The sequence below is a fragment of the Eupeodes corollae genome, chromosome 1, assembly GCF_945859685.1.
Source record: "Eupeodes corollae chromosome 1, idEupCoro1.1, whole genome shotgun sequence".
NCBI classification, from domain to species: Eukaryota; Metazoa; Arthropoda; class Insecta; order Diptera; family Syrphidae; genus Eupeodes; species Eupeodes corollae.
The window spans coordinates 168,189,174-168,216,731 of record NC_079147.1 but is presented as its reverse complement, the minus strand read 5'-3'; the positions used below and the strand labels follow the sequence as shown (position 1 = coordinate 168,216,731).

The 27,558-nt window shown below is 35.4% G+C and overlaps 1 protein-coding gene across 1 annotated transcript in view; it reads right to left on the bottom strand.

The window, feature by feature from the left end:
• The window catches only part of LOC129941268 (ras-like protein family member 10B), a 151,103-nt gene that overhangs the window by 74,999 nt on the left and 48,546 nt on the right, over positions 1–27,558 (bottom strand). The window contains 1 exon segment of the mRNA XM_056049854.1: positions 4,485–5,095. Coding sequence (XP_055905829.1) covers positions 4,485–4,754 — 270 coding nt within the window. The 5' untranslated portion in view covers positions 4,755–5,095.

Here is a 27,558-nt window from a genome sequence, read left to right as displayed (position 1 = left end):
AGTTAACCCTAAATATCATACGAACCAAAAACGCTAGAGACTTGAAGTAAATTTTATATAATATATTGTAACATCAAACAAATATATTTAAAAAAAAAGTCCAATTAACGGTTTTTTATAAATCTAACAAACTGAAGAAAAAAAAATTATCACCTCGAAAATTATACGAATACAAAACGATTTTATCTCCAAAACAATTTTGTGCAACGAAACATAACGTTCTTACCATCTGGTAAAATGTTGAGAAAAAATGGAATCGATAGTTTTTAAAATAAAAACCTAAAAAAACATTACTCAAAGTTGGTAAACATTGATTTTCGTCTCAAATATCTTTAAACTGCCTTTATCTTTTAAAAACATTGTTGTCAATATTCAGTTAATTTTTGGGAAAACCCGAATTGACAGTTTTCTTATAAAAAAATAAAAACCTAACAAAAAAAAACAATACTAAAACTAGGTCAAAATTTACTTACGACTCAATTAGCTTTTCAAAAAAAATTGTCTTCTATCCTTTTTTTATTTCAGAAAATATATTGTTTTCGATATTCAGTTTTTTTTTTATAAAATCCAATACTCTGATTTTTCATAAAAAAATAAAATCTATAAATTGATGTTCGGTCATTAATTTAATTTGTAAAAATTAAAGAAATGCTATTATTATTGGTAAACATTTGTTTTCGACTAAAAATCTATTTAACAAAATTAGATTAAAATGATTTAATTTTAATTTAGATAGAAAGAATCCCTAAACAAACGTCCGAAATTGGGCTAAATTGATGAGCATTCCTAGTACGGGTAATAGGATTGAATTGTTTGGGGGACAAATACAACTGATGATGAGACCTTGCAGCGGTGTTCTAGAGAAGCAAATGTTTCGGTAATAGAAGGATCTCCTATCATTTTCAATTTCATCCATCATATATTGGGGCACAAGCCCAGATATGGGAAATTTTTAGATATCGAATATATGATCACTCCACAACAATAGTGGTGTGTGACCAAAAACCTAGAATTGAAAGCTGTTCAGTCTCCTCGATACAAGCACCACACATGGTGGTTATGGGGAGGGTTAAGTTTTTGCGGCAATAGGCAGCATTCAGTTTTCGAAGCATTTCATTTTACACTATTTTTGATTCCCCATTGGACAATTTAGTGTCCTGGGGTACAACAGCGTTTATTGTGTGGATATCATTTGAACCCTTTCAATACTACTTGAACAGAGGGAATGGTAATTTCTAACCCAACAAACATGAGATTCATCAATAACAAAAGCACGCTTTATTTGAAGAGAGCTTGATGCCAAACTCTTTGAGTTTACCAGTGGACATATTGCTACGAAAGCGATACTGCCGGTCATTAAGAAGCTGTCGTTCGACAAGATATTTCTTCAGCTGGAAATCAATCAGCGTTTCCATGAATGACGTTAAAAAGAATTGACGTGAGTGCAATTGGTTGAGGAGGATTCGCCTTTTTTTGGGACAGGCTGGAAAAATGTTTCCATTCGCTCGAAAACAGAAAAGTAGAATAGGACATAAAGAAAACCTTACGTAGTGGTTTTGCCAGCGTTAAAGAACACCTCTTCAGAACAATAGGGAGGATAGTATCCGGGCCGGCGCGGGGGCGGATTTGTGCGTGTCAGATCTTCAAGTACTCTAGCAACTATACGACTGCGTAGGAACTGACGATGACGTAGTTTTGTTTTTACATATGACCAGACATTTTTACTAACTTTGGTACATTGTAGTATTTTTGTCCGTAATTTCTGGCCATGCAAAAATGTAATGCGTCGAATATGTCCGTTACAGACCTTTCTTGTTTGAACATATTCCGGTGTTTCTAGGTGGGATTGGCTTTATAAATCCGGAAACTTACATCTTTGATCCTTATAACCTCTTAACATCTCAAATCAAAACCTCAGTTTTCTTTGATAAATTTTACTCTAGTGGGAAAAAAATTTTGTATTCCACAAAGAATTAAGTTTGTATAAACATATCACGTCACTATCGAGGAAGCATAGTGAGCATTTGAAGTTCCTGAAGAATTCGTTGAGACCGCTGCAGTTGCCATACGGTTCTTTTTAATTGAGGTTTTTCGCCACGAGATGAATGGTTGCGGATCGAATCGTTATATGTCGAAAACAAGAGAGAGGGGATTGTCCGACTTTCCTTGGATTAGTATACATAGGAATCTTTTCTGGAAGAAATTGTGAGCGGGTTGTTTTCGGAGGATTGCAGATTAATAAGTTTTAAATGATCTTCATAAGTTGGTAAGAATAGATTATCACCCCTAGGAAGGAAATCTATTTTACAGATTTAATTCTTTTATGGGTAGACCAGACATGAATAGTAGACCACACTATAGGGATTTAGTGACATATGGGTTAGAACATTTTGTAGGCCAACGTTTGATGAAGCCACGGCATGAGTTGGCCCAGAATGAATGGTAATCATCGTCCAGTTCGTATAGGTTGGTAGGGAAGATGTGATCACTTACGGGTGAATGTAATGAATTGGCATTTAGCAACATTGAGTTGTAAGAAATTTGTTGGTACCAAGTCTGACATGAGTCAAGATCATTTTAGTGTTAGACAGAATCAGATAGAGTAGAAATAATCTTTACGTTATCAGCGTAAATAGAAACAGTTGAATTATCAATGACATTAATAACATCGCTGATAGTTAAGAAAACAAAGGACCAATGTGGATCGGATATTAAAAAATAAAATAAATTAGGTGGCGCAACAGCCCGTTGAGAACTAAGGCCTATTGACTTTTAACTCTCAACCATTCCTGTGTACGTGTACTGTTGTCAGGGATCGGAGATTGAGAACCTAAAAAAAAACAAACTCTATATCGGCGGTTCTTTAGGTAATATCTGAGCCATGATATAAAAAGGGTGGGAAATCAGGGCTTTAAGTTTATGGTAAATAATTTGGTGACTGATTTTATCAAAGGCTTTACTAAAGTTTGTAACGATAACGTCCACTTCATTCCCTTTCTTTAATTGGTTTCGAGTTTTGGACACAATTTCTGTCTTTTAAAAAGCCATGTTGTTGGGTATAAGAAAAGTTTTAGACAATGCTTTGGGAAAGCTTGGCTATAGGCCTCATTTCTTGTTCCTTTTTTTGAACAGGAAAAATAAAAGAATCCTTCCAAATCGTTGGAAAGATAGCGTGATAAATGGAAAAACGAAACAGTACTGTAAGAGGTTTACATAGGCAGGTAGCACACTTTTTTAATTTAAGTATACTTAATTTTCTGTCAACTTATTTCGATTTGGATAACTTAACTTTTAAGAAAAGAAATCTAGATAATTACTGTACAATTGGTTGAAGAATGAGGCAAAAAGGTTTGTAATAGTTTTAGGGTCGTTAGATGTCATATCGTGCAAATTGAAGAGAAGCCATGGGATTTACGTTAAATGTTTATAAATTGCTAGAAGCATCCTTGATACGTAATCAGGGGGGTCATTCCGTAAAACGATTATCGTCAAACGATAGCGTTTTGACGATAGTCTCACTTCACGTAAGACAATAATTTTCAAAGTGATATCGTCAAAATTTCCATTGATAAATAAGCAAATTGAAGTAAAAAGTTTCTGTGTATTTTAGTTCTGTTACAAAATGAAGATAAAAACTCAAGAAAATACAATGAATTTGGTTGTGAAGAAAATTAAGAGATGAATTTGACCTTCTATCTATTCTAACCCATATGTAAGCATTTTGTTATATACAAAACATTAGCAATTATTCTTTATTGATGTATAATTTTATCTTTAGCGGCAACAAATGAAATCACTAAAAGTGACAATAACAAGAAACATCAGAAAATAGTTGGCATGTTTATTAACAATACATTTTTGGCAAAATTTTTAAAATTTCCCATAGAGAAAAACCAAGTTTAATAAAGTTTTCAAGTTATTGAATAAGCATTATCTTTAGTTGAGTTCATTTTGACATTTCAGTTATAGTTTAAGAGTATTTGAAATACACTCAACGAACTTATATTGAAAACGATTGACCCAGACGAAAGTTACGTGAAGAAAATTATTGACGATATCGTTAATGATAATCGTTTTGACGATTATAGTTTCGGAAATTACAGAATGACTACCCAGGCTATCTTGCATTTTGTCAATGTATTCTGAATAAAGGAATTCACAAGGACATGCAACTCTGCATTGAGCTACCTTATAGTTTAAAAAGCCAACACCGGACAAATATGTTTTTCACAATGAATTTCTGACGTTTCGAAGTTTTCCACAACCACAAAATATTATAAATTAATTAATATTTGTTTGGGGCAAATTTTGTATAAAATCTCAAACATCATTCCATTTTTTTATAATATACCGCCTAAGAATTTTATTTTGACAGACAATTTTCGAACTTTTGTAAATTTTTTGAATTTTATCTTGGAATTATTAAATTTAATACTAATTCATGAATCAATAATAATTTTTTAAAGTAAAATATAATCACTTACCTGTAACACACTTGTTTTGCCGACTCCTGAGGCCCCCAGAAATGCCGCTTTAAGGGGGCCCTGCAGCCATGGGGGTTCCGCACCACCCTCCAGAGTGATGCGCTATGCTGAAATACACTTGTTCTGGATATGAATTTCCATTGCGATTGAGATTTTTGTTCCTTTTTTTGTTGTCGTCGTAGTTGTGCTATCACCACCAACATAATCAACGCTTCGTGAACTGCCGATGAGTAATTTTTTTGAATTTGTTGGCGATATTGTGCTCCACATTATTTAATTTAAAAAACGTTATTTTCCCAATTTCCCGCATCCGCATTGACCGCGGTAACTTACAAAGGAATTAAATTATATTTCTTGTTGTTTTTATATTTTTCGAATTATTTTATGATTAGTGAATTTCATTTGTGATTATGATTAGGTATGTAGTATATTTAAATTACAAATTAATTTATATTGCTTTCATTTTTTTAATTAAACTTTTATATTTAGATGTTTTATATTGCATTATAATTTGTGCGATTTAACGGAAAGGCTGAACACTATGTTCCTTGTTTGAGGTTTTTCTTTTTAAATGTATGTTTTGATTTTTCCTTTAGATCAGATTTGTATTGCTGGAAAAACAAAAAAAATGTATTTAAAGATATTTTTTTAAAATGTCTATAAAAGTACGGTACAGTAAAATAAAGCCAAGTGCAATAAGGCCAAATCTTGTTACATGAACAATACCTTTAAGCAAGAAAAAGCAAACCAAGTCAAGTATTGTTTGAGCAGTATGCAATAAAGATGGTTGGTATCAAAATGTATACCGGTGAAAAGTCTAGCCAAATTGAAACAAGAGTGTGACCGTGGAGGGAAACACCCTACAGTAGTCAGGATCTATGCATAATAAACGCGCTTAATGATGCTCCCGAAAGCTTTTACAGAAACAGGGACTGGTATTTCATATTCTCTACACGAAAACCACTGCCAAAAATGAAATATGTATCATAGCTTCCTTCTATATCCTATCCACCTGTGAAGCCATTTTGCCATAAGTATAACATATTGTGTAATACTTGCGACACCAGGTATAGCGTGAATACACCACACGCTCATGTCGTATCTATATATGTACATACATTTTAAGGAAACTTCACACACATTATAGGTTCGGTTAGTTCGTTTTATAGGATTGCAGAATCCATCTAAGGTTTCCCTAGGTATACCTTTGCTGAACATTCAACCATCAAACACCCACCTGCATACAACCTTTATAATAATCCCGACCATTTCTTCACTGTTTTTGTTCTTTTTTTTCTTCCTAAGAAGAGTAATGAAAAAAGTATTTTTAAAGTGATTTACCTACCTTACACTTTACCCGTGTCTGCCCAAAATGCGTCTTGGTTACGAAGTACCTCACCTGGTGGTTATGATTTCCCTTAGATAGTACTCACTAGCAACATCATCGAATCACCAAAAAAGCCCACAAGGAATTATGAAGTTTTTGTGCTTCATTTGAAAAACTAACTCACTTACTGGCTTTATATAGGAATAGGGAAGCATTTCATCTAGCTGTCAGGATTAAGGTAAAATAAATTGATGAGAAGTTTTGTAAGGCTTTATTTTCTTTTCAATGAACTTTTAGTTTTGAAAAAAAAAACAAATTCTTTTTGGAAGTTTTGACAGAGCTATCAAATGTTTGAAGCACTACAGTTATGAAGTCAACACAAGATTGATTAAGCGTATATTTTGCACATGCATAGAAAATAGATTTTTTTCCTGACCAAATTGTCTGCTAACGAAAATATCAAAACTTTAATGAAAAAAAAAAGGTTTATAATATTATAAATAATTTGGCATTTTGCTCCATAGTGTTACATCCTTAATAAAAACTTTTACACTTTGAAAATTAAGGCTTGCTTTATAGCCTCAAGCGTTAAACTACGATAGAGGTTCATCTTATGTAAGTGCATGTGTCAGGTGTTACTTACTTAAGGCGGTGCTACAGTCCTGTGTGAACTAGGGCCTCACTCAACAAACTTCTCCATCAAGCTCGATCCCTAGCTAGATGTCTCCAGTTTCGCGCTCCAAGTTGGGTGAGGTCACTTTCGGTCTTCCTCTACTGCAATATCTTGTGGGTGTGGATTCGAAGACTTTCCAGGCCAGAGCATTGGTTTCCATGCGCTCTACGTGACCATGCCATTTTAGTCGGTGGACCTTTACTCTTCCGACTAAGTTATAATGAACCGAGGTGTTGTCGGCATAAGTATCTTAAAAGCTAAATACAAAGCTCTCGCTAATGATGGGCTGTGTCAAAAAGAAAAACGCCTTTCAAACTTTCAAGATACACAAATTCTTCCTTCGCTAAAGCTCCGTTACAACCCACTGCTTATAGGATCAGCAAGCCGATCCGGGCAGCAGGGGAGGAAGGGTGTTAAGTTTATTTTTAGGTATGGAATGCTAGCTCGTCCGATGGGAGGGGTTCTTGCCTAAGTAAAGCTGAACGATTGTTATGATTAGTCATGCCAGAAGATAATATGGAATTGGGTTAAAAAAAATGAGCCTCTTTTTGATCTGACTTGTGTAGACGGACCTTTCTATCATCGCCTAACGAATATTCGATTAAGAAGAGCGTTAGATGGAATTTGGAATACGTCCTTGGCTGATTTGTCCTCGATTCTAAGGACAGCCCCTAATTTCGTTTCCCACAAAGTCTACGTCGCTGAACAGCCCGTACAGCTCGTCGTTCCATTTTCTCTTCCACTCACCTTCTATGCATACCGAACCGTAGATCAATCGAAGAACTGTTCTCTTGGAACGACCCCGCTTTTGTCACAGTCCATGCTTATGAATCGTATAGCAGGACGGGGATGATGAGGGTCTTATTTAGCTACACTTTGGTCACTCGAGAGTTGGCTTTACTACTCAATTGCATTCTTAGCTTAGCACCTTGTAAAGAGTGGTTTTTCGTTTGATTTCATCGCTGGTTTTGTTTTCTGGATTCATAGCGGAGCCTAGGTAGACAAAGTCCTAACCTCCTCAAAGGTATATCTAGCGATTGTGACGTTTTGACCGTGAAGTGGGTGTTGTAGTTCCTTTCATAATGACAGCATGTACTTTGTTTTTCCCTCATAAACCGTTAAACCGATTTTTGCCGTTCACAGACTGACTTGTTCTGATAAGGTCAATATCATCAGTATATGCCAGTAATTGGACTAACTTTTAAAAGATAATGCCTCTAGGTTTGTCTATTTTTTCAAAGACGATATTAAAGAAATCGCATGACCTTGTCTAAAACATTTTTTTGACATCGAAAGATTCTTTTAAGTTGTTCCCAACCTTTATGGAGCAGCATAAATTTTCTATGGTCATCCTGCACAAACATGACTCTATACAGCTCGTCCCTGTAGATGTTGACATATGCGGCCTTGAAATTGATGAAGATACATGTCGATGTAATGTTCTTGGGATTTTATGCAGAATCTGCCGTGATGTGACTTTCCTGGTCTAAAACCACACTGAGAAGGACCTATCAGGTTATTGACGATAGGTCTTTGACGTTCTCACAGCGGAGAAGTTTTTTTAAGCGATGTTAAGTACCAAGCTTAATTAACGAATATGAAAACTTAACATTTGAAGTTAAAGAGAGAAGGTCATTAATAAAAATAAGAAATAGGTTCAGAGACAAGACGGAGATTTGGGCACGCTATTTATTTTTGAACTGATGGACTTCAGACTTAGAACCATCCAATACTACTTGAGTTGAACGGATTTTATCTAAGCCGAAGGAAAGTACTTTCGATAAGAGAGCTAGGTTAAGGAGACTGATTCATCTTTAATTGTCGCAGTTTAGATGGTCTCTTTTTTCAGTATCGGGCAAACAATGATGAGATTCCATTAAGAGTGATACTTTCTTCCGACCATATTTTCTACCGATAAGTTGGTCTATGCTCTTTACCAACTTATTTCCAGCTACTTTGAAAAGCTCGGTATTCAAGCCATCTCCAACGGCTCTGTTAGACTTCAGACGAAGCGAGGTTTATGTACTTGTGAATTTCGTTTCACCTGCTCATACAACTTTTTAACTTCATTTCTGCTTTGGAAAAAAGAAAACATGACCAAAAACCCCTCATCTGAAAACACTCTTTACTATGTCCATCGCGTATATAATAAGTGCCGAATGAAGAAAACATAAAATGTTGGTATTATACGTTTCATATCATAACTTTTAAAAATTTTAATGAACTCGCTGGGAGAAATTCTTCCATTTCAGCCTTCCTTTTCTTTGTTTCTAAATTATTGGTGGGTGGTTTTGTTGGCTATGTATTTATAACTTTTTCTTGGACTAAGACTGAAAAGACAATTATTTGCAGAAACATGTTACATTTCACTATTTAGTTCAATTTAAAAGCTTTAATGACATAAGAAAATACGGCCGACTTGTGTGTGCTTTATTTTCATAGTTTCCTGTTTCCATAGCTGAACTCGAATCACCCAAAGATCCAATTGAAATAACAATCCGATGCTTTCCCATTTTTTTGAGAAACATTGATGTACGGTTTTTTGGCTGGTATGAAATAAAATCACGTGAGTTTCTTCGCAGCAAAAAACAAATCCATATTTTTTTATAATTCAGTATTGTACAATGGGATTGTTGGGATATCACACAACACACTTTTTAAAATAAAGGGCTGTCGAAAAGTATATGATTGTAAATTTTAACGAGCATCAAACAAAAACTTGAGAATACAGAACTGTCAGTCAGAGGCGTATTTAAAGAGTTGGCGCCCCAGCGTTATAAATGTTGCCGCCGTTTAGAATAATATAAATTAAAATTTAATTCTAAATTTAATAAAACTCAACTAACAAACCGTAGTTTTCTAATGGAAGAACTTAAATAGGTTGTTATCTTTCCGAACTAAAATTTGTCACCGTAGTGTACATGTAGGAATGTCATTCTAGAAGTTTTGGATTCAACCTCTGTCGGTGCCACCTGAGGGTACTGCCTTTTGCGAAGAATCGACGAATCCTTCAAGATTAATTTTTTTCATGAAAAGTGCTTTCACAAAATAGCCGTTCGGATTCGGCTTTTATGTGTTGATACCCTCCATCCCTCACATGATTCGACATGTTAATACGTCTTCAGCGCTCTCGTAATTTTAATAAAAGAATAAATAATGTTTTCGAATTAAATGGCCTATAATTCATAGAAAAGTTTGGAACGGAAAAAGAGCCTCGAAATATTTCTTATCGAGAATTGATGCACGTTCCCAAGAGTTACTCCTGGATTCTAAAACTTAATTTCAATGTGCATGAGATTGGGTTGGAAGTTGAACTTAGTACCATTGAGAAAATATACTTTCCGTGCAACAACATTTCAGGAGTTTTGTAAATTTTTCTTGTGTTGTTGGAATTGGAGAATGCTCTTTAAGAACTGATACACCAACTGAAAATGAAGCAGAGTTATTGGATAGAAATGGTAACAATTCATTCAATGCCATGTTTGTACGAGAAGCGATGCGAATTGAAACAAAACGGAAAGTCTTGGACCATATTTAAGCATTTTTCGATCATTTTATTTTTCTGATAAAGTATTTTATGAAATACAGATTTTTCAGAAATAAGTGATAAATTTGTAGCATTGTTACCTATCAATATTTTTTAAACAGGGCCTGTACACAGTTCTAATGTCTTTATCAATACTTTGAATACCTGATAAGTACAGTATTCAATTGCTTGAGTATCGAATTCCAAAATACAGAAAATATTGCTATCTTATGGGACCAACGGGTAAGTGACATATTTTTAAATGTGAAATTTTCGGAACCATTACAAAATTAATTAAGTAACTTTACTCGCTCTGTTGATGCCGAAAAAACAACATAAACTACAAACCATTGCAATGGATTGAAGCCCCACATTTTCTAATATATTTTCAGTTTTTAAAACTATTAAAATTTGTGTACGCGAAAACTTTTACAACGCATTTCACCATTATATATTTATAAAATTTGTGTGAATTGGCAACGAGCGTGGGAATTCCCAAAGATCAAAAAATAAACTACTTAAAAAGGGTATAAAAAAAAGTGCGTCACTAGGATAAGGCCACATGCAAAATCTCAGGAAAAAAACGAAAAACTAAATGAAAGATTTTCAATTTATGGTTTAACAACATTTTTGTATAACGTTTTATTTATAAATTAGTAATGGCTTTGTCCGCCTTTTTCGGATATAACCTTTAAAAGACCATTTGGAATAGAAACTTTCAATTGTTTTTAATAATCATAGAATAAAAAATTATCATGGACTCAGGAATCACGAAATAATTTGATTAAGGTCACCTCGTCTTAAAATTGTCTGCCACCTTCATAAACCTTACGCGAAAGATGGGACCAAACGTTTTCAAAGCGCTTCCAATATGGGAGCCATGGCAAAAGTTACAAGTCTTCTGATTGAATTGAACTTCTAACAACCCTCGAAGTTTGAATGGGGGCATTTGCTTTTTGGAAAATTCCAAAACAGAGGTTTATTAATGTGAACAAAAACTAAAAGTTGATTGGCCAAAGCTCCCCACACCATTACACCTGATGTACTGTTATATAATGTCTTTCCAAAATAAGCTTATCCTTTCTTCAAATCATAGAAATACAAGTTGTAACCAACAGGCCGTCAAGGTTAACCTTTTTTTGATCATAAAGACAAATCGTTCTTCTTGCAAAATTAATCCAAAGGTCCTTATATGTGCTTGCCTAACAACATTTTTTTCTTCTCTAGATAATATAATATTTTTTGTATTATCCTTTGAACCGTTGTTGTTCTGGCTGAATATATAAAAAAAAGTAAACTGTTGTTTTCAACACTTTTTGAGATATTCTCTACAAAAGTTTTTAAAAGATCGCAATTGAAAACTCCGGCAAGAAAATATTCGCAATGGCCTTATCCAAGTTGAGTATTTTCTATACATTTTCTTAAATAGTTCTTATTTGATATTGGGAAATTAAAACACTCGTTTAATTTTATGAATTTGTAATTCGAAATACATAATAATTCACAGTTAGTAAAAGTTTCTGGATACAATACTTCCACCGCCTATAAAAAGCGAAAATCGATTTTGAAATGTGTGGCTGTGGCCTCATCCTAGAGGTGAGCAGTGTATATGTTTTTTAATAATCTAACATTTTTCAGCTTCTGGGCAAGAATCAGCTGCCGATGATCCAATCAAATTAAAAGAATGTCAAGCACAAGCTACGTATTATACATACTAGGAACCTTACGCCCTAGGCTGTATCTCTTTTAACCGTAGGGTAAATACGCCCCTGCTGTCAATGGTGTAGTTTTCCATGGAAAAGAGGGAGGTGAAAACCCTCTTTGACATGATATTGTTATAAGCGTTAAAGAAACTATTTTACATAAATACAAGCAAAAAATAAAGTTAGTTTTGGCAAGCTATACAAGCAAACAACACACGTCAGTTATTTGTTTTCCAGGATACGATATGTATGTATGTATGTAACTATACGAGACGCGTACACATATTATATGTATAGGAAAGAGTGAGACAAATACAGAAAGATGAAAAGGATCAAGAATTTCTTGAAGCAAAATGAAAACTCGGGCAATATTTCATCGTAGAGATTTTAAAGGACTGTACGACAACGACCGAATAGGACTCGACGACTATGAGAACGTCGACGACGACGACGACTACGATGACGCATGACGGGAAAGACGAGTTAATTGCCGGTATTCAGAAAAGTTTTCATGCTTGGATGATTGTTAGATTGAGTTAGATGTTTAGAATCCGGTTGGCGTTTTCCAAACTATTTGTCAAAGTATATTCAAAGACTCACTGTCTTATTCGGTGACAAGGACAAGGGTTGCTTGTGTCGGGGTTGAAATTGAAGTGGGTACCTATAGGTTATACTAGCTAAAGGCTATGTATATATAGAGGCGACATGTCGGATCATACTTGTGTATTTATTTTTTTTTTAAAGGAGATAAAGTTTCCGAACACTTTTTATTTTTGTTTTGTTTCAGGAACGTGGGATAACTTTGTTTTTTTTTTTTCTATTTTTTTTTTTGAATAAAAGTTTTTTGTTTTGTTGAGGAAAAAGAGGATTACTTTTAGCAATGTTAGCCGGTATTCGATTTATTGCTGTCTCGTAAGAATTTTCTTCTAGAGAAAACTTCAGTTTTTCTGGAGAATTGTTTTTATTTAATTTTTAAACAGGATACTTTCCTTTACATATGTACAGTCAGTCACAAAAGTCTACGTATAGTGCTAAAAAGTGTTACATTACCGCTTTTAGTTAAAATTCATTAACTATATTAATTTTAAAAGGAGTATTTATTATTTAAAAACAATTATTTAACAAATATGTTTGTGGTCATTGACCTTGTGCAGGATCCAGCTGCTTCCGAGCTCTAGTGCTTCAGCAGAGGCGTGCGAACCATCACATGTCCTCCTCCGTGCCTCACTTTAGCAACAAGATTTTTTATATCCATGGCTTGGTTCACCTTCCGCCATATTTTTCACCTGCCATCGGATACAAAAATGTTGAATTTAATTTCATCAGTAAAAACCGTGGTCCTCCGAAATGTACCGGTTCACGAACTCTATCGGTTTTTCTCGATTAGTGTTGCTTTTTAATTTTTTTTAATTAAAAAATACATTAAATGTACAGTGTATCAGAGCAAAGTTTCATATGTACACTTTTCTGACTTACAATTTTAACCGTTTTCTGAAATGGAATATTATGAAAAAAAAATAACGTTAATGTCTCAATTCATATCTTTTAAATAATATTCCATTATTTAGTCAAACAAATATATAATTTTGGCTAAAACCATTGCTATCCCATTTTTCATAGCTATATGTTGACTTTTGTGACTGACTGTAGATATGTGTAGTAAATATAGATTTGTACATATGTAAGTATCATAATATTTTTTCATTTTTTGTGCTGCATGTTTTGATGTTCATGACGCGATATGAAGGTTACCACTGGCCGTTTTTAGCTTAGGATATTTTAGAAAATCTTTGTTTTTATATGTATCCATGTAAGTAAATGTATCTTAAGTCTGTATCCTTAACTACTCCCACATACGACACATACAACACGAAACCCAGCACAACTTCAGCAATCAAATTAACAAGCGCTGCTTTCTTCGAGTCACACAAAACCTAAAGGTAAAGGTCGAGATTTCCTTTGAAAGTAAGTTTAATCTTTTTTTGTACCATGTCCTTATATATGAAAAAGTATTTTTTGGCATTTTAGCTGCAGAGTTATGAATTTTGATCCTTATTTCTCCTCTTTTTCAGTGACTTGAAATCTAAGACAAGAATTGTATTTAGTTTTTGCAGCAGGTATTTCACCAAACACTTTCCACTTTTGTGAACTTTGCAAAAAATTAATATCTTGCAAAGTAAAAGTGCACAATGCTTCACAACATTTGCTAAGTGAAAAGACTTTTCACTTTTCACTTTTAAGTTTTTTAGACTTCGTTTTAAAGGATAAAAGTATTTGACCAATTTAAAATTCAACTTTGCAATTAATTCGTATTTTGAAAAATTGCAAATTAAATCTTAGATTGCGTTTATTTAGATGAAATATGTATTCAAAAAGAAACATTGACAATTAGCGCAATAATGCAAAATGAATCGATCATAAACATAATAAAAAGTTAGCCGTCTTAGAGGTTGTGTAGTACCCGTAGCGTGATGGTTAGTGCTTTGGACTGTCATGCAAGAGGTCTTGGGTTTAGTCCCTGTGCTACCTAACTTTTTCACGGGTCCTGTCTCTTGCGAGGAATTGACAAATCCTCCAAGAGTAGTTCTTGTCATGAAAAAGCGCTTTCTCAAACTAGCCGTTCGGATTCGACACATAAAGTGTAGGTCCCTTCCATCTCTGACAACATTACTCGCACACAAGAATGGTGGAGAGTTGTTAGTCACTAGCCCCTGATCCTTTATGGACTGTTGCGCCACATAATTTTATTTTAGTTTTAGAGGTTGCACTTAAAGATTTATCATATTTTGTTTTCTTTTTTATAAGCTTCATTACCAGACCAGTAGAGTAGCCTTGTTGCAATGGACCTTAACGAATATTACTTTGTCTATTGAATAGTAGTTTATTTTGTATCTTCTTTTTAGACTATACAATTTCGATACTAATTTTCGTTAATCCTTTTTGTCGAAAAAACATTTTCGAAATCGAAGTTAATTCGTAATTTTAATACTCTTTTATCACTATTATTAATTTCTTTATTTTCAAAATATTATTTTTTTTATTAGTTGTTGACAACTTTTCATATAAACTGAAAAGTTTTTTAATTTAATTTTCAAAGTTTATTGTTGCTACGTCGCTCGTTGTTGTAGATCCTTCCTTGATGAGAGCATCTTCTTTGTTTTGCTCTCAATATCCGTTAAACCCATTTTTGCTGCCTCTGCCTCAATACTCACGAAAGCCCCATTGACATCACGATGAGTTTTTCCGATTATGTCAATGTTATTAGCAGATGTCAGTGATTGGAACGATTTTTGAAAGATGTTGACGTGGGAGCGAGCTCTGCACTATTCTTTCAAGGATGATGTTAAACAAAATGACAGCGCATAAACTTGTCTAAAGCCCTTTTTTATATCGAAAGGTTCTGTTAAGTTCTTTCCGCCCTTTATGGAGCGCGAATACTCAATGATCAACCTGCACAAACGGACGAATTTTACAGCGATGCCAATATAAGACATAATGCCTATTTATCCCGTCCATGAAATCGATGAAGAGATGGTGTGTGCAGATTTGATGTTCTTGGGTTTTTTTTCCAAGATCTGCCGTAATGTGAATATTTGATCAACTGTGGACTTTCTTAAACCACACTGATAAGGGCTTATCAGGTTGCTGACGATGTGCTTTAGACGTTCACATATTACGACAGAGAAGACTTTGTAAGAGATGTTAAGTCTCCTTTTTTCCGTATCGAGCAAACAATACTCAGGTTCATGCTTTCTTTCCGAAAATATCTTACAGATGATTTAGTGCATGCTTTGCGTGCTTGCTGTTTGGCAATGTTCCTCATTAAACCAGTTGTTTTTGTTGGTGGCTGATTGAAACCTAGAACATCAGACGTGGCTTCTCTGATTGCATCTTGGCAGTGTTGTCACTAGTTCTCGGTAACTTTGATCTCTTGTGTTCGACGCTGTATCTTCTCCCAGCATCTTTCTGTTTTTCCTTTGTTTTGAAAATCCGCACTACTACCTTGGCTTAAACGAGCTAGTAGTCCGAATCAGTTTAAGCTCCTCGGAAAGTTCGGAAATCCATGATGCGGGAAGCGTGTTAGCGTCGATCACAATATGGTCAATCTAGTTGGCGGTAAATTGATCTGGAGAACTTCAAGTTCCTTTGTGGATGTTGAGGTGTTGAAAATGCGTACTGACTACCATGACGTTAGCCCGCAGTAAGATTGATAAGCGTGAATTCGTTATGGGAAGTATTGTCATGAAGGCTTTTCCCCGATTATTCAACCAAAGATGTCTTCACTTCCTAAAGCTTTTGACTAAAATCGTTACAGTTCTAATATCGTAGCTAGGACAACAAGCTCAAAGACCATATCCTTGTTGCCATACTTTTCTTCTCTGGAGCGTTTTTGTATATAAGGCTTATTTTGCCGAATGTGCGTATCCATAACCATAAAATTGATTTTTTCTTGAAAGTCAAGTTTTATAGAAGAATATTTGATTTAAAATGTCTATCTAAATATTTTCCGTTTTCAACAAAGTCAAAAATACTTATCTGCCTTAATACGTATATATATATGTATGTATAGTAATATCTTTCTTCTTTTTTACTGATTTCCATCAACAATAAATTTCATTTTTATTTAAAAAAAATCGTACCACAAAAATTAAGTACAAAAAACACAAAAAATTCTTTAAATTTTATATACAAAAGTGTTTTTCTTAAGAACACCCTTAAGCCCATCTACCCACATTATTATGGTAAAGCACTTAAAGTCCTACACAGCATCGGCAGCGGTTGGAGGGAGGCTTTGGTGGGCGGCGATGACGAACCGAAGATGGAAATGGGTGCGCTTTTTCATTGATTTGTAAATTCCTATTATCTGGCAACAACAACAACATCCAGCCTCGTACATTAACTTCACTCCTTTGGAAACTCAACTTTTCCTGACTTGAATTCCTAAATAAAATATTATCATGCCAAAATGGCTGAGGTATTTTAATGTCTGCGATGCGTACGTTGCTTCCTTTGTGCCATATAATTATTCCAACCTTAAACGGTAAATACTACATGGTACATTATACAGATAGTGGGTCTAGATAACAAAAATATTGGTCAAATATGATACGGTTTTTTGAACTTCTTTAAAGTAGAGGGTCGTGAAAAATCCCATTAGGCTTACTGCGGTTTTGAAATTTTCCTAAAAACACCTGCTACTTTAAGCCAAAGCTTTTTTGTTACAAAATAAAATCAAAAAAACTGACATTTAAAAAATTTATATGGCCAAAACTATTTCATAAATGCACATTTTGACGTTTGTGACGGGTTTAGGTAAAAATACTGTTTAGATTATAATTATTTTATTTTATTATTTATTTTAAACGTACAGTATTTTAAAATACAGAATATTAATCAAACAGTATTATGGCCTTACAGTATCATACAGAATTCTGGCCAAATAGTATTTTAAAATGCAGCATTTCGACCGGTTGACGTTTGTGAATGAACGAAAGTATTGGATATTTTCTAGGTTTTGAAAGCATGTCATGTCAGATTTACAAATATTGTCAGTCTATAAAGACAGGTTGCTGGTTTTGATTGTGCTGCCTTGTCAAAGTTGTTCACTATGTGTCTTTCAATGACTCAAAACTTGGTAACTATTTAAAGTTTGTTTTATCGTTTTCAGCAATTTCTTTTTTGTTCGAATTATTTTCGAATTTTTTTATAGCTTAAAAAAGTTTAAAATTTTGTCATACATTTCATTTCTACCCCACTATGAAGCCACAAATCACAAAAAGGAATATTGTGAACCTCTTAAGATAGAATAAAATAACCTCTTGAATATGGAAATCATTGCTTAATAAATGCGACACCAGAGACTCATTTAGTGATGTTATTTTAATCTTAGCTTTAAGGATGCTTCATGCTCACCAAATCAAACATACCTAAACCTACAGAACTTTAGAAAATTACTACCTTGTAAGAAGTTTTTGGGAGGTCTAGAGAAGATGCTTTAAGCTATGGCTACTCCCACACATATAACAATGTAAAGGACGAAAAGAATAAACTGTAAAATGTACAAAAATTATAATAATTAATGTTTTGTCTTGAATGTCGATTATAAACAAGACTATTTTCAAAAGCTACAGCTTTTCGGTTAGGAATTAGGAGTGCGTAGGTAGGTTAGGATTTAGGTACCTTATATTACTTTCTTATGTGGGTTTGTTTGTTTTCACATTTTTCTCTTTTTCTCGCTGATTGTTACGAGGAAGGAAGTTGTATTTGTAGGTGTACATATACTGATTGAATGGAAGTTGCTTAACTCCAAGCAAATGTAGAGTTGAGGGCGTATTTTAATTATACACGAACAGATTTGAACAATTAGCAAAGCAAAACATACTACACTCCCATTGGAATATTAAGGTATACTCAACAAACGACTAACGAGAACACATTTTATGCCATTTTGAATCTATTATCCGATATTTTGATATGTGCTAAATGTAAACAATTGAGGTAAGGCTTGAGTCAACAAAAAATAGCTGCCATGCATAAAATATCAGAACATTTTTATTATCATACCTGCTATTATTATTAATATGTAAATGTTTTAAGTTTGATTAAATTGTATGGAGGCTGCAGTTATTATGATTTGTGATAAGTGATTGTGTTTTTGTTCAATTAACATAATTACTAGGTAATTGTTTTATGAGCAAAATAATTTTAAATTAAAATAATCACTGCAGTATTTCAGATAAAATTATTAGGATAAAAGCTTATTTAAATATTTACTAAAACTTTGTGAAAATGTTAATCGTTAAAAATATTGTGTTCCGACGTTTAGCCAAGTCAACCAATTATTCTAAAAGTTGGCACTTATATGTATTATGTACAATATTTATTAATTAGCAATAAAATGGTGACTTTTGTCAATTTTTTTTAAAGTTGTAGTTCTATTAGTCTCAGACAACAATATTTAAATCTATCGATGCTTAATTCTTAATTTCTTTAGACATATCAAGAATGCAACAACACATTCTTTTATTGAAAATTTGATGACCAGAATTACTGAAAAAGTTCTGAAACAATTATTTTGACCAAAAAATGGCTGTTTGGAAAATTATCCTATAAAACTTTTTGTGTTAATGTTAATAGATTTACCTTTAACCAAATGAAACTGAAAAAAAGGGATATTAAAAGGGTCTTCTTTACAACGGATCTTTTTTTAAACCAAAACTATATTTCGTTTGATACCCAACAAATAAGAGATTCATTCATACCAAATTCACGTATTTTCGATAAGAGAGCTTGGTGCCAGACACTTTAAAATTACTTTAAAACATGGTTAGGTTAGGTTAGGTTGAAGTGGCTGTCCAAGATGGAAACGGACACACTTAGCCCAGTTTAATGGCCCATTGTGATACAACATGAACCTTGAGGATTCCTCCTAAGCTCAATGGAACCAGTTTTAGTCCTTTACTAAACATGAGAGGCTGATTATGCTGATATGATTTAGATCGTCAAAGAAGAATTCTGCTAGGTAATTCTTGCGTTTTTGAGCTAGAGAAGGGCATGTGCAGAGAAGGGTAAGAACTGTTTCCTCCTCTTTCTCGTCCATGCAGCTTCTGTTATTTATTATTTTTCCTATTAGACTTTGTCCGGTTATGACACCTATTATCGAGCTTATATGCGATCTGCTAAGAGATAGCAAGTGTTGTCCAGATATTTTTAGTGACCTGACACATGGTGATGTTGTTCCACCTGGTGCCTGCCCTCATCATAGCGTCTTGCATTGGCAACAGTTTACAAGTAGCGATTGGTATGCCAGTGTATGCCAAACGTGGTAGGATGGGCTGCACTGTACCGTTCCTGGCGAGTTCATCTACCTTACAGTTACCTGGAATATCTCTAGAGATGATCGACAGTTATGGACTATTATAGACTTTGTAGAGACAGAGTCCAGTGATTTGATAGCAGCCTGACTATCTGATAAAATACGGATATTGTATGTTGATATCACGTTTTCTTTAAGCCAGGACAAGACTTCTTTTATCGCGAAAAGTTCCGCCTGGATTGGGAAGACGGAATGAGAGACTTAATTTCAGTCGTTCAGAGTACACACCTCCACAAACCCCTTCTTTTGTTTTCGAACCATCTGTATAAAAATGGATTGACTCATGTTCCAGGAATGTCCTATCCTCTCAGAAAGATCTTGGAGGTATAGAAATCTGGAAATTTCCGTCGATTTTAGTTGGGGGATGGTGTAGTCTGTGTGCTTTGGAATCGATTCTAAATACCTAAGAATTACGGAGTGGCCAATGTTGTTGTTGGTTGAGGCGAATAGCAGAGCTTGCAGCTATTTGTTTGCTTAAAATGTCAAGAGGTGTTAGCAAGAGTAAGGTGCCCAGTGCCGCAGATGGGGTCGTGCGAAGCGATCCGCTCATACATAGGCTAGATGAACGTTGGACTTTATTTAATTTATCCTTGTTTATTCCTTTCTCTAAAGCAGTCCACCATACTGTCACACTGTGTATTTTAATCGGTGTGATTACCGGTGTGTATAGCCAAATCGCGATTCTGGGTTGTAAGCCCCATTTATTACCAATAGCTTTTTTGCAAGAAAGGAGAGCTACAGTAGCTTTTTGAATATTTCCTGTGCGTTGCGTTTCCAATTTAGTTTTTTATCTAAGACAAGACCCAGGTTTTTAGCCTCGTCTAAGAATTTTAATTGGATTCTTTTAACATAGGGAGGGTTGACAAATGGAATTTTGTATCTCCTCGAAAATAACACTAAATAGGTTTTTGTGGGTTAATACCCAGTCCACACCGATCAGCTCAAATTATAAGTCTGTCTAAGGCATTTTGTAAGAGTTCTTTTGAGGTGTTAAGATGCTTTCCTGAAACAGCTATAGCAACGTCGACCGCATATGCTATCACTCTGAAGCCCTACGCCTCCAGAGTAGTTAGGATTTCATTCACCACTAAGTTCCAGAGGAGAAGGGATAGAACACCACCTTGCGTTGTCCCTTTACTAACGAATCGTCTGCCAGAAGAGTTGCCCAGTTTTGAGTTGATTATTCTGCTAGTCAGCATTAAATGAATCAACTCCCGAAGTGAACTCTCTACATTTAGAGATGTTAGTGCAGATGTGATTGCAGATGTGTTATAGGCACCTTCAATGTCAAGGAAAGCAACCTTAGTGAACTTTTTATGATGGATTTCCACCGATTTACCCTTACAATAGGAATGTTGAGACGGAAACAGAAGTCTTGTATCAATACTTGCCCTTAAATCTTTCCAAGGTCTTAAGAAGGAATAATGATAGACTTATAGATCGAAGATCTTTAGGATTGACTTGCGAGCATTTACTTGCTTTGGGTATAAAAACAACGTTAACTGCTCTTTATGCCGAGGGAACATGGACCAGGTAAAGACAGCTGGTAAAAATTGCTTCAAGGATTGGTGCAATTATATGTCAGAAGTCCTTTGTAACTCGGGTAGTATTATTCCATCTGGTCCTGCAGATTTAAATGGTTTGAAGCTCGTGAGAGCCCATTGTAGCTTGTCCTTTGGGGCGCTGGTCATTAAGAAGCTTTGGTTCTTCAAAATATTTCCTAAGTTAAAAATTTAATTACTTTGGAAAGAAGTAACGTGAGTGCTATTACACGATAGTTAAAGGGGGGAAGGATTCGCCTTTTTTAAAGACAGGCTGGACAAATGCTGTAGGAAAAAAGATTCGTCCCATAAAACGCTTTTAAGAATACGCTTTTATGATACTCTCTAGTAGAGAAGAATTAACAGCACACTGTGCTGTAGGCATATTGGCTTTATCAATCAAGCTTACATAAGGAGTGTCATCATGGACGAGCATTGGAACAGAGGATTTCGTGGAGTTTCGTACGTTTTTTTACAAATGACATATTTCTACCTTTAAGACAGAACTTATTCCGGTTTTCCTCAGTGTGGTTGGCTTTTTAAAAACGGAAACTCAAACCTCTTTACAGCTCGAATCAAACATAAGTTTTCTTTTTGTTTGATAGATTTTACCGTATTTGGGATAAAATTATTTATTCCACAAATAATTAAATTTGTTGCCATATCTGCGCAGGAATCTACGTCACTTTGGAGGAAGCATTATAGCCAGTTAAAGTTCATGAAGAATTCATTGAGACCGTCCTAGTTAGCTTTCTCACACTGACAAATGGTTCTCAAAGGAGTTTTTTTTTTACTGAGTTTTTTTGACATAAGAAATTTGCAGATACGATAGAAAATGGTCTAATGTATCTTTCAAATCACCCTGAATGACGATTTCAGCGTGCGGATAATGATCAATAGTTCTTTGAGTGGAGTCGAACAGAGCATCAAATTCGTTTACAGTTGAACTTCTATCCAGGTTTGTACATCAATAAGGAAACCATGTGTGGATGATGTGCTTATTACCCTGAATTTTAACCACATGAAGTTAAAGTTTATGTTAGAACACAAAACATATTTAAGCTGAATTTGGTACGCAACATAATTTCTGATATATACGGCTAATCCATGATGGAATAATGCAACTAAGTTTTATCCTGTGAGATTAAATTCCAAATGATCGGAATCTTCACTTTTCTGAGATTCACTTGATGCTGGCCTGTTTGTCAAAGTTTAGCCGATAATATTTTTTTAAAACTTTTAATAGAGCAGAAAAGGCAAATCATTTTTTCGCAATCTAGTACTTGCACAGAAGCAGGATCAGTCAAAAAATAGTGCAGTTGAGTTTTAGTGTTCATTCGAAATAACGCTGATCATAATATTTCATATCAAAGGTAAAAATAACAGCAAATGATTGACATGTTTTTTTAAATATCCGTTTACACGGTTAATCCTGACATTCTCAGAGAGTAAATGAGTCTTTCGTACTTTAAATTTTTCGATAAAGTGTCATTTCCGTCAATCATTACTTATCGTACGTTGAATTTGATGAGTGTTACAAATTAATACAATTACTAGTACATAGCTCAGAATGTCGATTAATTTAAATTTTGTATGAATATAAAACATAACATTATCTCTGTGACACAGTTACTAAGTAGAACTTTTTCCTGTTGAATTGATAATTAACCCACAGCAATACCAACTTATTTACCTTCACTTCATATACAACTTTGTAATACCCTTTGAAACAAACTCATTTCTATGCGCCATATATAAACACAGTACATGTCCTATACTCTTAGCACCTGGTAAACAGAGGATGAAAAATGAAAAACAGTATCAAGTGGACATTGATATATAATGACACATCTCCCCGTAATTCAAGGATATCGATCGTTGTGAAACCACTGACACGAAATAAATACCCATCATCTGAGCACATGACGTCCTGTGCCATTGCCACCCCCTTTTGACTCCAGTAATAATATACATACACATAAAGAGAAAATTCTTATGACACTGTCGTTCACATAGGACACACAAATTTATAAATAACACGATGTCCTGTCCTGTCCTGTACTGTCCATCCAGAGAATTCCGCTGAGTTGATGAGCACCAAAGTGAATCATTCAGCCACTACATTATATAGAATGGAAGAAAATAATCACAACAACAATCAGGATTCAGAAATACCCGAAAGGAACAAAAAAAAACGGCCAACGGATATTGAAATTGGTTGTCATAATAATACCGTGGAATAAATGACTATCTTCATTGAAATGAAAAACAAAATGACAACAATCTGTTCGTACAGCTTTTCCAAATGCGTTAAGTTGATGTTTTTGCAAAAAGCCAGGTTAATAAAACATTCGCCATCGCAATTTTTTCTGATTTTCTGTTTTCATTTTGGGCTTCAGATGTACAGACTCGTAAGTCAATAAAGAGTTAATAAACGAAATGATTATTAACCACGAAATAATCGTGTATTAAAAACGTGCATATTTTAAATAACCAAAAGTGAAGAGATGACGTTTACATTAATAACTGTTTTTTCTTTATATCTATACGTTCAGACAAACTTGGTCGTAAATCCAAGGTCTTCAATCTATTGTGTGATTTTACGTTTTACTTAGTTAATTAAGGTGGCGCTACAGTCCGGGCAGACCTGGCCTCAACCAACATGAGTCTCCAGCCAGTTGGTTGAGGTCCTTACCACCTGCGTCCGCCACCTGAGTCGCGGTCTTCTCCTACTGAGCCGTCCCTCGTGGTTGGAATCGAAGACCTTCCGAGCTGGAGCGTTGATGTCCATTCACTTTACCTAGCCATCCAAGCCGTTGGACTTTATTTCTGTTAATTAAATCAGTGTCGCTGCAAAGCCCGTACAGTTCGTAGTTGTATCTTCTCCTTTATTCTCCATCTATGCATACGGGACCAAAAATCGCCCGAAGAAATTTTCTCTCGAAGTATCCTAAAACGCTCTCATCTTTCTTTGACAGGGTCCAGGCCTCAGCGCCATAAATGAGAACCGGGATAATGAGTGTTTTATAGATGGTGATTTTAGATGCTCGAGAGAGGATTTTACATCTCAATTGCCTTCTATGTCCTAAGAACCAGCGATTTGCAAGAGTTATTCCGCGTTTAATTTCAGCGCAGGTGTCGTTGTCTGCATTTATAGCGTTGCCTAGGTAGACAAAGTCCTTAACTACATCGAAGTGACGTTTTGTCCGAGCCGACTTGGTTAATTGTTCTTCTTTGATGAAAGCATATACTTGGTCTTGCACTCATTGACCACTAAGCCCATCTTCTTCACTTCCACCACAATGCTCAAAACTGACTTCACACTTTGATCTTCTAATTATGTCAATATCATCTGCGTATCCGAGTTATTGGATGGACCTTTGGAAGATTGTGCCTCTAGTGTTGATAGTTGAGTTTTGCACAATTCTTTCCAGAACGATGTTGAAGAAGTCGCATGACAGTGCATCGCCTTGTCTAAAACCTTTCTTGACATCAAATGTATCGGTAAGATCTTTTCTGTCCTTGATAGAGCAGCGTGCATTATCCATAGTCATTCTGAACAAACGGATGCTGTCATACTCGGTTTTAAAATCGATAAAGAGATGGTGGGTATCGATTTAAGGCTCCTGGGTTTTTTCCAAGATCTGCCGTAGTATGAATATTTGGTCGATAGTGCACTATCCTGGTTTCAGACCAGGACTGTCATGCCACACTGATGAGGACCTATGAGGTTGTTGACGAACTTCAGACGTCCACATAATACGCAACGAGGATTTTGTATGAATCTTTTTCACGCTGCGTGCGCTTGCCGCAATTTGTCGTCAGACCAGAGGTTTCGCTGTTGTGACCGTATGGCATCTGTGATGGCTGCAAGGCAATGTTGCCACTGGTTTTCAATGCTTAATGCATGCAGCATAGGATTCCTTAAGAGGATATTAGAGACTCTATCGGAAATGGACGATGTAGTATTTTGAAATTTTAGTCGTCTTAACGTCGAAACTTCTCACAGTACTTCCATGTTTTGGCTTGGACCGGGATATCTGTAGCCGTACCTTGGCTACAACAAGGTAGTGGTCCGAGTTAATGTTGGCCTCTCGGAAAGTTTGGACATCCTGTTGATCGCAATGTGGTCAATCTGGTTGACAGTTGATTGATCAGGAGACTTCCATGTCCTCTTGTAGATATTCAGATGAGTAAACTGCGTACTAGCTACCAGAACGCCTCGCCCCGTTGCGAACTCGATCAGACTGAATCTTCCTAGCGTGGCGTTAAAATCTCCTAAGAAAATTTCAATGTCATAGCCAGGGCACTGCTCATAAGTCTTGTCCAAGAGCTCGAAGAATATGTCTTTGGTGTTTTCATCTTTGTCCTCTGTTGGGGCATGCGCGCATATTAGGCTCATGTTGGCGAATTTAGCCTTGATGCGGATTGTCGTGATGCGCTCGCCCACACTGTTGAAACTCAAGACTTTTTGCCTGAGTCTAGTTCCAACAACACATCCACACCCAAATAGACGCTGTCTTTGTTCTCGGAAGCAGTCGCCGTAGTATACATCGCAGTCTTTTTGTTTGCGTTTGCCAGGTCCATCCCATTCGTGGATATCTACCTTGCAGCAGTTTAGGGCTTCCGCTAATTGTTTGGCTGCACGTGGTCTGTTGAGTGACCTAACATTCCACGTTCAGATCCGAAGTTCGTTGTCCTTATTTCGTTTGCATAGGTAGTCAACAGTAAATCCGTCCGTATCCGAGGCTTGTTGGTGCTTCGCAACTAAGGTATTTTTTACGGGGTCAGGAAATCACCCCGACGACACAACCCCCAACTTGGAGGGCCAGATCCTTAATATAACTCAAAGAATGGGTAGCCGGATAACCCCTCCTTATAGACCTGGGCTCCGAAAATGTCGCAGAAGCCCTATAAGGTGTTCACTAAGTATAGTTCAACCTTACTTGAACTATAGACGCCACCGTTGATTCCATCTCAAGAATTCATCAGCTGCCGTCTGGATAAGAAGAGGCGCCTTAGATTTTACGTTTAGGAGAAAGTAAAATCACTCCGCTTGATATTTTAAAAGCATTTGATAGAATTTGGAGATTTAAAATGCTTACCTCCGGCTTAGATAAAATTCTCATTCCTTGGATTATAAATTACATTTCTGACCGTTTAATTCAAATAGTATTGGATGGTTTTAAGTCTGAAGATACAACATAAATGTCCGTGTTATCAAATTATGGTAACTATTTTTGGTTAGACATGATATTAAATTTGTCTTGTTTTTTTTTTCTGGATAAAGGTTTATTTGAAGCTGCGTGACGCGAATGAGAAACATTAGTAACGACTTTGTTCATTAAGGTCACTGCTCGTTTGTATCCTAGTTTGTTGACTGATTTAAACCTAGATTATACTCTTAAGGCTTCGATTGGTGTTGTCGTTAGCGCTCCTGTAAATGTTTGGAAGTATGCGTTTATTGCTTTATCGGTAAGACTAGGCCCTGTTGGAGGGTACCTTCGACCAGAGCTTTGGATATTTTGAAAGCAGTTTCCAGATATGTCCTTTTCATATTAATGGCATTGTTTCTAGTCTTGAGTTGATTAATGGTATATTTGATATGGAGATCCTTCAGATTTCCACGGAATGTAACACCAAGGAGTCTGAGTTCTTTTTTCAAGTTCACAGCGAAGTCACGAATTACGAGTGGGTTGGTTGAGGCTAAGCATTTCTTTTTCCAACAAAAGTGCAATGCTTCTTTTTTGGATGGTGGGACATTTGCACCGCGTTTTCTTCTCCATGTGTTTTTATAATGGCGTTGGCCATAGATGGTTTTCCAGAAGCTACTATTAAAATACTCTCTGCACATAAATTGGGTAAGTAATTACCTTTCTGACCGATCAATTTAAGTAGTACTAAATGGGTTTAAATCTGACACTCTTCTATATTTTTATAAATTATCTTTTGTCTGAAACTCCTAACTTACTTAATTAATTCGCTGATGACAGTACCCTCAGCTTTTTATATTTGTGTTAAGATTTTCATTTTTGTCCTGCAGATGTGGAACTTCAACGGCAGGGTATGATGAACCCATTAAATTTCGATCTCTACAGCAATGTCCTATGGGGAACCGCATATAATTTTAAGCTTCAAAAACCCAATCTTGTCGTTAAAGCGTAACCCACCATTGATGCTGCTATCCATTAGTGGGACTTACATCCAGGAAACTAATCAACTTTCAGTGTTCGGTATGTATATCACAGATCACCTTTTATGCAATGATCACACTTTCGAAATTCGGAAAATACTGCTAGGTGTTTAGGATTCCTTGAACGGTGCAAGAAATTTGTCACCCATTCTCATGCTGTAATTTACAAAACCTTTAACTATCCAAAACTTGAATATAACTGACATATAGTAGAATAAGTTTAAGTCTTTGGGAT